Here is a 12,924-nt window from a genome sequence, read left to right on the forward strand (position 1 = left end):
AGTAATTCGTATGTTAATGAGATCATTTCATCAAAGAAAGTAACCGAGCAAAACATTGTTGATAGTGCATTACTTTTTATTATTAGTGATTGTTAAAATTTTTTACAAAGCATTTTAAAAATGTTGTATTATTACGCCTTATAAGTTATAAGGAATATCTAATAAAGAAAAAATCAGAAAGAATAACAAAACAACTATAAGAAATAACTGAATAATGAAAAGTGTTCAAATTTTTATATAATAAAAAAATATTGATACGGGAACATACATTATAGCCGCTGAAAGTGAGTTGGAATATGATTGTCGTAGTGTAGTTCCTTTTTTAATAACGTTTTTTTTTGTAATTTAGTTTGCTACAATTTGGCCAAGGTTTTAAATAAATCGGCGTAAGTTTAACCGACAAGCGTATCCGCTAAAGATTTAGTGCCGGATAGCAATTGGTCGGTACAGTACCTGGCAATTAGAGTGAAACTCGCTGAGAGTCGGCCAGGGAACATCTGTGAAGAGTATCCACGTCCCAAATAGAATCCACTATTTGTGGAAGGAAATCGGAGCCAAAGCTAAGTTGTAGCATAAGTTAAGGCGCCCAGATTACGGCGAGTTTTGTGTTTGTGTTGTCCTAGAGTTAAGTTATAATGATAAATTTATTATTTTTATTTTTTGTATATTTAGTAATTAAAGTATTCTTTTAGTATTTCGCATTTTTCATAATCCAGTGTTAGGGATTTATCCAACGGTAGAAATATCGTTATTAGACCCACAGGACTTCCAACTAGGGAGAGCTCAAACTAGTGAGGGGTTCGTATTTTGGGTACGGGTAAATCAAAATAATCAGCTCCAAGGCTAGATCCTCTTGATTTATTTTGACAATTCTCTTTATTTAATTATAAAACATAGAATAGGAAAACATTTAAATTATTTTGATTATTTCTATATTATTTCCTTTAATATTTTTTTGTATTGTTCATCTGTTGTAATAGCAAAGTAAAGTCTGAAAACAGAAGAAAGGAGGATGATTTGAAAAGTATTAGTGTAAGAATTATTTAAGTAATAAATGGTAATTAGTTGAAAGATGTTGTGTTAAAGTCACTTATAAGGAAGGATGTAAAGGAAAAGGGGGTATGTCTGAGGGATAACTATACCGATCGTTGGTGCCTATCTGAAAGTGGGCTCCAGGTGGTCCAGGAGTATAAGGAAACGTTGGTTGTTTAGACTCATTTTCAAGTGTTGTTGTAGTACATATTTCATGTCTGTATGTTTACTTGTTGTGTCCTCAGGTGACCAAGGGTTGAGAAACCACGGCCCGTAAAACTTTTAGCCGGTGCAGTCACGATTAAAAAGGGGGTAACATAACAGTAATGGCGCCCAATGAAAACATCTTCCAGAGCTAAGAGTTACCCGGTAACTTTGGCGTTGAAATAGCTAAAAGTAGCTTTAGTAATAACCGTCAAAATATAAAGCATTGATGAGGTAGCATGAAGCAAAATCTTATGGATGTTCTCATAACTGTTTTCTTCATGTTGATTACAAAAGCTATTAACTATAATGATCCCTGGAGATAAATCGATGCCTGATTTAGATTTAAATTGCAATATCGGTCGATTTATGTCCACAAAAGAAGTAAACCGAATCCCGAGCAATTCTGAATGTTGGATGTTCGGATGAATGTATATTATGTGTAATATAAAATGAGAATAAATAACCAACGTTGAGGCACCAACGGTATAGGACATGTCCCCGGAATAATGTCTTTTACAACTTTCCTAAATAGAAATTGTTTAGTTTGTGCTCATATATCCAATATTGTGTATGATTTCCGTATTGCGTAAATTCATATATATTTATTTTTTTTTTGATATTTCGACAAATTTCTATATCAGAGTTTATGTTTAGTGTTTATCAGTTATAATAATCAACAAAATGCCAATGGAGCGATCTCCACCCCCTAGTGTTGTGAGCAATCTAACGGAACAACCAGGGTTTTCAGGCTCGTTTAAAATCACCAAAGGCAGTCCACTGATAACAACCCGGCTGTGGCCAACAGTCCGTTGGTTGATTTTTCCCAACCTCCACCGACAATATGGTTTAACGGAAGAACAAGATCAACTGAATAGAGCCCCGACCAAAACCTGATCGATTACAGAAAATACAGCTCATAGAAGATTGGATTTTGATCATAAAATTAATGAAGCAACTCAAAGAGAAAGTAATCTTCATGTGCCTATGGGATTGCCAGAAATGACCTCTTCGACCAGCAATAGGCACCATATTGTAGTAGACAAGTGGAACATTTGTTTTGATGGAAAACATGATGGTTTAGATGTAGAAGATTTTGTCTTCAGAATTGAACATCTTCAACGTATGTATGGCTGTCCGTGGAGTGAAGTCATTCGGGACTTCCAGCTTCTTCTTAAAGGGGACGCTAAGGAATGGTTTTGGGTGTTGATTGGGAACCAGCAAATAAACCATTGGACAGATCTTAAGGAAGCTCTGATCCATCAATATAGGTCAAATAGAAGCGACTATGAGTGTCTACGAGATCTTGAGGAGAGAAAACAGCGAAGTGGGGAATCCATAGATGATTTTTTTCACACGATGAAAAAGCTAAGAGCCAAATTAAGAACCCCATTGCCAGAATCTGATATGATTAGAATAGTCAAGAGAAATTTACGTCCGGAACTTTCCCACATTATATATTCAATGAAGACATATACGATTGACCAATTGAGGGATGAGTGTAAAGAACTAGAAAAGGATTATTTGAGAAAGGATAAATACTCACTACCACAAGCAAGACCATCACAACCAACTCGTCGACTGTATCCCGTCAATGAAGTATTTCTCGAAACGACAACAGAAAATCCAATAGATAACGACCTAATGGTAGTGGAAGAAGTAAGTCATAATAAATCGATTGAAAGAAGACAAATTAAACTTACGTGTTGGAATTGTCAGGCGTCGGGACATTCGTTTTTTGATTGCCCAATCCCGCAACGGAACTTATTCTGCTATAGGTGCAGCTGCTCAGGGGTTACATGTCCCAATTGCCCGAAGTGTTTGGGAAATGGCCATAAGGGTGTGTTGAAATCGGGAGAGACACACTCTGCTCCAACTCCCGATTAGTGTCAGATGATTCAAAGAAGATTATGGTCACAGGTGATATAAAAATTCTGAAAAGAGATAGAGTACCAAGTAAAGAGGTTGTGAGAAAGGCCAACCCAGTCAGCAAACTTAGTTATGAGCAAAGAGTGGAATATTATAATAGGATTCGGAAAAGGATTTTTGATAATGGAAATAGTTGTAGGGAAGAAAAGGAAATTTCCGAGGATAAAAAGGCCAAGAATGAAAGTAGAAAATTAATTAGTAATGAGGATGATTGGAACAAGGAAAAGAGTAATAGTTTTGTTAAGAATAATGAAAATCATGTAAGTTGTTCGAAAATGTGGTTGAAGGTGTAAACGAGTACAGAAATAACAAATCGAATAGAATTAAGAGAGTAAGAAATAAGTTCAAATTAAAAAAAGTTATGTAAATTAGTTCAGCGGTCAGTTGTAAGTTGTTGTTCTGTAGTATTAGATTCTTCCGATAATAGAGCTTATATTAATTTCAACTTAAAAGGAACAAATATGAAAGGCCTGTTAGACTCAGGTGCTTCGGTTAGTATTCTGGGAAAAGATTGTGATAAAATATTGGCTCAGATACAGATGGAGGTTGAACCCTTCTGTACCTCTATTGGGACAGCAGGAGGCAATAATTTTTCAGTCGTTGGCAAGATTAAAGTACGGATAGAATATAACAATATAAAACGAGAGATTATCTACCTGTGCCCCGACTTAATTCAAGCTGCATACTTATGAGTAGATTTTTTCAAAACATTTCAGCTCGCTCCTACCATTTTCGGAGTATATGAAATATGTCAGGAAATATTGGAAGATAACCCAGCACAAATAAAAGAAAATACGGAACATGAACTATCAGATGAGATGCAAAAACGGTTACAACAAGTTAAAAAATCATTCAAGTCTTATGAAGAGCACGGCCTTGCAGGACTAGTTTGGAAAAGCACACCATTGAACTGGTAGAGAATTCTCAGCCAGTTAAGGAACGGTACTACCCCGTTTCCCCAGCCGTACAAGAACTTATATACGCCGAAGTGGATGAAATGTTAAGGTTAGGGGTAATCGAGGAATGCTCAAGTCAAGTCGGAATACTGAGACCCGATCCGAATAAAGTGGATGCGATTCGTAAGATCTCGTTACCAAAAAATGTCAGAGAAGTGCGTAGCTTTATAGGTGTCGCTGGGTGGTACCGGCGGTTTATCAAAAACTTCTCCGAATTAACGGCACCACTAACAAACTTAATTAAAAAGGGTCGCCAGTTTGCTATAGACGAGGAGGCTTTCGTTGCTTTCGACAAGATTAAACATGCCCTGACTCACGCACCAGTGCTGGTGCACCCGGATTTCAAAAAACGCTTTTACATTCAATGTGATGCGTCCAGTGTAGGAATCGGGGCGGTGCTGTTTCAGATTGACAGCGAGGGAAACGAAAGGCCTATAGCAGAAGTTAAATAGTGCTCAGATGAACTATAGTGTTACTGAGAAAGAATGTTTGGCGGCCGTATTGGCGGTACAGCGATTTAGGCCGTACGTGGAACTGATGCCCTTTACGGTCATCACAGACCACGCAAGTCTTAAGTGGCTGATGTCTCTAAGAGATCTAAACGGCAGATTGGCGAGGTTGGCACTCCAATTACAAATGTGTGACTTCCAGATTAAACATAAAAAGGGTTCCGAAAATGTCGTTGCAGACACTTTGTCAAGAATAGTTGAGGAAATCCTTATGCCTGAAGATGTAGTGGGATTTGAGACAGTGGAATTTGAATCTGAGGATTATTTAGAGTTAATTAAAATTACATTTACGAAATTACATAAGGAACTGCGAAACCTGTAAAGAATGTAAGAGCTCGAATCAACGCTTAATGCCGGAAATTGGAAACGAGGTAATAACTGTCCTTTCCAAAAAATATATGTGGACTTTTTGGGAAAATACCCCCGGTCCGGTAAAGGAAACGCGTACGTCCTTGTGATTGTAGATCACTTAACCAAATTTGTATTTTTAAAGCAAATGAAGGAAGCAACCAGTAGCAACGTTATTACATTTTTAGTAGAACATGTATTCCACCAGTTTGGGGTACCAGAAATAATACATACTGATAATGGCAAGCAATTTGTGTCAAAGGACTTCAAAAAAATGTTAGAGGGTTACAAAATAAACCATTTAAAAACAGCTTTTTACTCACCCCAGTCTAATGCAGCCGAAAGGGTAAATCAGTGTGTACTTAATGCAATAAGGTCTTATTTGGATAATGACCACACTAACTGGGTCATAAATTTATCTAAAATCGAGACGGCATTGAGAACCTCAGTACATACGGCAACGGGCGATTTGATATTCGGTGCTACCCCAAACGACGATGTGAACCAAGATGAAGACAGTCAAAACTCTTTTAGTAAAGTCCACGATGCAGTTCGCCATCGAACAAAAATGGTTAGCAACCGCATGAAGGCAAGGTACGATCGAGCGGCAAATACCGATGGGTTTCAAGAAGGGCAACTGGTACTATTGTTCAATCCACAACGGAAAAAAGGACTCGGCCCCAAATTGCAAACGCACTGGGAAGGACCCTACAAGATTGTCACGAAAAAAATGACGTCGTTTATCGCATCCAGAGGAGCGACAGTCCCAGGTCGAAGATGAATGTTGTACATTTGGAGCGGCTGACCCCCTACGGAACGGGAACTGTGCCTATTCGGGACGAACAGGCTTAAGCGGGGGGCAATGTTACGAATATAACTTTAGATTTAAGTTAATTTAGATGAATTCCATTAATTTAAGAATTTGAATTGTAACGTAAATTTCTACTCGCAGTTTATTTGAATAACTTCACAACAACAACTACTGTATAGATTTTTCTACATCCTTCCATTTCCTCTTTCATAGTCTATTTTGTTATTGACGTACAATTCTTGTTAAATGTCATTCCTCTTTCTTTGTTACTCCCTCGCCTGTATATGTGTTGTTGTTATGGTTCACTCAATGTAAGTTTGTATGTGTTTGTTGCATTGGTAGATTGTTCGTAATCTAGGTGTTACCAGATCGTGTAGAAACTTCTGTAGCGACTGGCAAGGCTCATATAAATAGGGGAAATGGCGAGGCAGTAGTCAGTTGGGAATCAGATCGCGAATTGAAACAGTCAAGTAACGTAACGTGCAAAGTAAAGTTGTGTCAATAAAATCATTGTAATAATCGTAATCAGAAAGAACCCGCGTTTTATTTAGTACGAACTGTATTGGGAAGTAAAACAACGTCTACACGGGATTAAGTAAAATCCAAGAACGTAACAATTGGTGTCAGAAGTGAGATTACGATAATACTACGATGAAGTCTAAGGATCTACAAGTGGAAGACTTGAAGAAGGAGCTCAATAAATTGGAATTGTCCTCTACTGGCAACAAGGCTGAGATACAAAAACGTCTGTTGGATGAGTTCGAGCGCCGTGGTATGAACATCGATACATATGAGTTTGACAGTAAGGATGAAGTGGATTTATCGGAAATGGGCGAATCCAACGGTGGGGAAGTCTCGTCAGTAGCTGCCAGAGTTGACGATTTCAGAGACATGCTGGCTAAAATGTTTGAGGAAAATTCAAGAAAGTTAGTAGAAACCACGAGACGAATGTTCGAAGAGAATTCCAGAAAGTTAAATAAAATTCTAGAATAATGAACGAGAAACTCGAGAAAATTACAGAAGTAAATGGAAGGATGTAGAAAAATCTATACAGTGGTTGTTGTTGTGAAGTTATTCAAATAAACTGCGTAGTAGAAATCTACGTTACAATTCAAATTCTTAAATTAACGGAATTCATCTAAATTAACTTAATTCTAAAGTTATATTCGTAACAATACTGTTACGTTCTTGGATTTTACTTAATCCCGTGTAGACGTTGTTTTATTTCCCAATACAGTTCGTACCAAATAAAACGCGGGTTCTTTCTGATTACGAGTATTACAATGATTTTATTGACACAACTTTACTTTGCACTTTACTTTACGCGACGGTTTCAATTCGCGATCTGATTCACAACTGACTAACTGCCTTTCCATTTCCCCTATTTATATGAGCCTTGCCTGCCGCTACAGAAGTTTCTAGACGATCTGGTAACACCTAGATTACGAACAATCTTCCAATGCAACAAACACATACAAAGAAAGAGGAATTAAGCGATCATCAATGATGACGTTTAACAAGAATTGTACGTCAATAACAAAATAGAAAATGAAAGAGGAAATGGAAGGATGTAGAAAAATCTATACAGTAGTTGTTGTTGTGAAGTTTACGTTACAATTCAAATTCTTAAATTAACGGAATTCATCTAAATTAACTTAAATCTAAAGTTATATTCGTAACTATACATTATAGTCGCTGAAAGTGAGTTGGAATATGATTGTCGTAGTGTAGTTCTTTTTTTAATAACGTTTTTTTTTTTTTGTAATTTAGTTTGCTACAATTTGGCCAAGGTTTTAAATAAATCGGCGTAAGTTTAACCGACAAGCGTATCCGCTGAAGATTTAGTGCCGGATAGCAGTTGGTCGGTACAGTACCTGGAAATTAGAGTGGAACTCGCTGAGTGTCGGCCAGGAACAGCTGTGAAAAGTATCCACGTCCCAAATAGAATCCACCATTTGTGGAAGGAAATCGGAGCCAAAGCTAAGTTGTAGCATAAGTAAAGGCGCCCAGATTACGGCACGTTTTGTGTTGTCCTAGAGTTAAGTTATAATCAAGGTATATTTAATAAGGTTGCCGCATCGGCCCAGCTGTTGGACAAATAAATGTCAAAAATGTTGTTGTAATATTGAACCAAAAAATTAAAAAACAAAATTATAAATGAAAATCTCCGGATTTCGAAGAGCTTTTTTTGCAACACTTTTATTAATATTTTCTACTAGAATTTGTGTAAAAAAATCTTGTCAATCTGTTTTGGCAAAATATTTTTGACATATCAAAATACAACAACCGATGTTTGTTGTAGAAATTCGCCGATGCGGCTACCTTGTATATCTACCTTGGTTATAATGATAAATTTATTATTTTTATTTTTTGTATATTTAGTAATTATAGTATTCTTTTAGTATTTCGCATTTTTCATAATCCAGTGTTAGGGATGTATCCAAGGGTAGAGATATCGTTACTAGACCCACAGGACTTCCAACTAGGGAGCGCTCAAACTAGTGAGGTGTTCGTATTTTGGGTACGGGTAAATCAAAATAATCAGCTCTAAGGCTAGATCCTCTTGATTTATTTTGATAATTCACTTTATTTAATTATAAAACATAGAATAGGAAAACATTTAAATTATTTTGATTATTTCTATATTAATAATTTAATATTTTTTTGTGTTGTTCATCTATTGTAATAGCAAAGTAAAGTCTGAAAACAGAAGAAAGGGGGTATGTCTGAGGGATAACTATACCGATCGTTGGTGCCTATCTGAAAGTGGGCTCCAGGTGGTCCAGGAGTATAAGGATGGGTGGGTTTTGAAGAGGACCGACATTTCGGATCCTCCAAGAAAACGTTGGTTGTTTAGACTCATTTTCAAGTGTTGTTGTAGTACATATTTCATGTCTGTATGATTACTTCTTGTGTCCTCAGGTGACTAAGGGTTGAGAATCCACGGCCGTAACACTTTTATCCGGTGCAGTCACGATTAACATAACATAATAATATGTAAAACGTGATTCCCTATATACGGTAATATGATTTTAAGGAACTTTAGGGTCAAACCATCAGAACCCACAGCATTTGATTTTATTAAAGATAAACAATCCAACATTTCACACAAGCTAACAGATCTATAATTTATAAATTTGACGCAAGCATTATTTGCGTGTCTAAATAACAATGTAATTTTTAACAACAAATTGAGAAGAAAAACTTTCAATAAAATTTGCTCGTGTGACTATGTTATATGCATGTCGTGTACCAGCAGCTTAAATCACGAATGCTAAAAATCGTTCCGGTGGTTCATTTCGCTTGGTCGCTCATTTGAACTACTTTGTTCCCAAATGACTTACCGTAGTATATATCATTTTGCGCAGTTGGAAACGTTTGGTTAATAATAACAATAAAATGCCACCACCGAGGCCACGCAGCATTGGAGCTCCAAATCCGAATACACCGATGTCTGAAAGACAACAAATGGCCCTATTAATTCAGATGACAGCTTCTTCAGGTATTATGTTCTATTTTACTACAATTTGTCAATTCCAACAATGTAATTAAAATGTACATAATTAAATATGACACAAAATACCTTCCCTGCAATACTTTTGATGAGGTGCGTCCTCTCGCTTTAATTTACGGCTGCTTCTTTTATTCTATTTTGTTCAAACATTTCACGGAACTCTGCTTTGCCGCCCTTGACGCATGCTTTGTCTCCATAATCATAACTTTCCGCAACATCATTTGCATGTTTAAATGATCGTCTTCTTCACACAGTCTTTCAAAAATGAAATATGGAAAGACAATTACAAATTGATTCAAAATAAAGGATTCACTATGTGTGCCAAACTTGCAATTAAGCACCAAGCATACCACTCTGAAACCAATTCACTTTCATTTTAGGTTGCCACATGAAACTTCTTTCGTTTGCAATTGTAGGTGGTGTAAATTGTGCGCCCAAAATTTCACTCATTGTATTTTTGTCACAAAAGAATAGTACTACACAAACTATATAGATGCCCTCAGGTTGTCATTCGTGCAATTTATTTCACAAAAGTGGATTTCTAGAAATTCGTTCCACACGGTCAAAGTTTCCCCACTGGGATTAAGCTCGGAAACATTTGGTGTCAAGAACACAGTCATTTGATTGACATTTAAACTCTGAATTCGACATTCGCTTTACTTCTTTTATAAGTGTAATTTGTGTTTAGCTTTTTGTGATTTCCAATTTATATTAAAACTTTGGTAACGTTCTCCGCTGGCTTCCAAACTGTTTTTTTTAATTAAATGTATGCACATATCGTCATCATAAATACAAACGGACGTAACTACAGAAAAAATCGAAATTGGCTTTTTGTTTCATTATTGTTCGTCTAATCAAACTACATGTTCACACAAAAATTTAGACAACAGCAATAGGGCTGCTACAACAACAACACTCCTCTAAAAAATATAGCTCGCAATATTGAAGATAGAAATTCTGATGTTATCTTAATGCTACTTCTGTTATATTTGGTATTGAAAATGAGAGGTACCTCATAATTCTATATTTTAGGGCACTCTCGTTTGTCTATTCACATGGTATTGGTCCATTGCCTGGGTCACTGCTTCCTGCGGTAATTCCTGCGCAATAAGCCTGTTGATCTAGGGGTTCTCTTTTATACCGTTGGACCTCTCTCTCTAGATCATGTAGGTCTCTGCTTACATGCCTGGGTGGGGGAATCCTATCCATAAGATGTCGGCATGGATGATTCCTGCGATAACACCCAATCAGGTACTGCATCAACAACATTCTATTGTGACGATGTACGGTAAGACCATTGCCTCCTCATGTAAATGGTCCGCTGGCGTCATAAGGAGGCACGCTGTCGCAGTTCTCAGGGCAGCATTCTGACAGGTTTGAATGTTCTTCCACTGCGTATCGCTTACATTCGCGAACAACGCCGCATAGCCTACCACCGACCGACCTATTGCTTTGTAGGAGGTCTCTTTATCAGCACCCCAAGAGCTGCCGGCAAGCGACGTGAGGACCTTTTTCCTGCTTCTCATCTTATCGCAAATAGTGGTGGCTTGCGTGGACGACTTAAGCTCTCGAACGTTACACCCAAATTTTTGGGAAATTCGTCTGGTGCTAGGGGATTTCAATTTATCCGACAAAAGTAAACTAACGTCGGGTAAATAACGCGGAGTACAGCTATTTAACGGCGAGATATACACGTCAAGCACCTCTATCTCGGCAGTACCACTCTTGACTGCTACCCCCATACACTCCATGTATGGGTCACTAGAGTCTAGCTCAGGCGAGATAGGTCTGTATTGTACAGAATGGTGTAACAAGAACGCAAGTCCCCCACCTCCGAGTTCGGAGCAGCATCCCGGGATATAATGCCTCTCCCATGTAAAAAATACGGCACAAACATGTAGTAGTTGATGTGGCAGCCCCTGGTCGAAGAAGAATTCCTCCGAGTCAATCCGGTGCATAAAACCGGCCGCCCTTGGATTGAGTAAAAGTGTAGTTTCGTCCGTTTGCATTTATGGTGACGATATACTAATATATTTAATTCAATTTATTAATCAAAAAAACTCCTCATTGGGTTACAAATTGATAGAAGGCGTATAATAAAGTATCTTATAAAATTATAAAATTACAAACTAAAAATTCCCTAACGCACATATTTCCAATTCTTACATATATGCTTAACAAACCGTAATGCTAATTTGTGAGATATCAACTCTATGCTGTAAGCGAGTCAGATATATAATTCTTTTATTCCAAAGAACAAAAATATTGCATCAATTTAATTTTACATTGTACAATCTCTTGAGGCAAAAATTAACTTTTGAGCAAATATTCGTAATATGGGATGAAGACTTTAGATTACAATCAATATCAAAGCCAAGACAAGTCACAGACTGCAAAGAATTAATTGATTTCCCCTGCACGGGTATACTTCGCTGAATGGGTAAATCACGACCACTTTGGAAAATAATTAACTTTGTTTTGTCAACATTGATATTAATACAGTTTAGTGAAGCCCATCTGCAAATTCGACAAATACCTCTATCAAGTGCAGAAATGCAACCATTTATGTCAAGACATGGACTAGACATAAACAACCCGAAATCGTCCGCATATATATTCAAAGAAGAATGCTGAACACATTCACAAACATCATTAACGTATAAGATAAAAAGGTGTGGACCTAAAATTGAGCCCTGTGGAACACCTGACGAAATATCGCAAACGCAAGAAGAATTACCGTCGTATACAATTTTTTGAGAGCGGTTGGAGAGGAGTGGAGACACAAGCTTGCAAGATGGTAGAGAAAAATTAAAAAGATTAAATAGCTTGGAGGGGAGAATGCAGTGATTGATGGAATCAAAAGCTTTAGAAAGGTCTAAAATGCCTAATATACTGGGAAACTTTTTATCAACCGAGCGACGAATGTCATCAGTTAGTCGAAGCATTAATGAGGTTGTGCTGTGATGTTTTCTAAAACCTGACAGACATTAACCAAAGAATATTCATCCAGGTGTTCCCAAATTTGAGTTTTGAGCAAAACTTCGAGAACCTTTGACAGTGCTGGTAGAATTGAGATTGGGCGATAATCGGCACATTTTAATCCAGTAGCGCCTTTTTCCAGTAAAGGATGCACTTTGGCTAGCTTCCAAGCAGACGGAAATGTACTAGTTGTAATAATCGTGTTAAAAAGATGTAAAAAATGGTGTTGCAAATAAGGAAACACAAGCTTAAGGAAACGTAACGGAATATGTCGACATTGCGAAAATTTAAAATATTAGAACGAGGCATAGTCATAGAAGTGTTATCAGAAATAGTAATATTAGCACCATTATTGGAGGTAAAGAAAAATATTTAAATGATCTAAATCTATATCACAGTTATTGCTATCACAGTTTGTCGCTCCACAATCAGAAATCCTAGACACTTTGTGGTCTAGGATTATCAATACCACTAAATATACTTTTACCAAATTGACACTTGACTTGTCGAACAACTTTACGAGCAATATTTTTATATTTCTTATACACCTGTTTATTGTAAACAGTAGAATTCTCAATAAAGGCACTAAAAGCTAAGTCCCTATTTCTGATAGCAGAAAGAACTTCTGGCCGACTGAACCAT

The 12,924-nt window shown here is 37.0% G+C and overlaps 1 protein-coding gene across 1 annotated transcript in view; it reads left to right on the forward strand.

Annotated features, from left to right (window-relative positions):
* The first annotated feature begins 2,595 nt into the window (after positions 1-2,595).
* Positions 2,596-12,924, forward strand: part of LOC133323240 (uncharacterized) — a 77,306-nt gene continuing 66,977 nt past the window's right edge. Inside the window, exons 1-3 of the mRNA XM_061532196.1 lie at positions 2,596-2,895; positions 4,773-4,948; positions 9,158-9,291. Coding sequence (XP_061388180.1) covers positions 2,596-2,895; positions 4,773-4,948; positions 9,158-9,291 — 610 coding nt within the window. The remainder of the gene's footprint in view (positions 2,896-4,772; positions 4,949-9,157; positions 9,292-12,924) is intronic.

The sequence above is a fragment of the Musca vetustissima genome, unplaced genomic scaffold (assembly GCF_032173495.1).
Source record: "Musca vetustissima isolate MV318-11 ecotype Yass unplaced genomic scaffold, APGP_CSIRO_Mvet_v1 utg63975, whole genome shotgun sequence".
NCBI lineage: Eukaryota > Metazoa > Arthropoda > Insecta > Diptera > Muscidae > Musca > Musca vetustissima.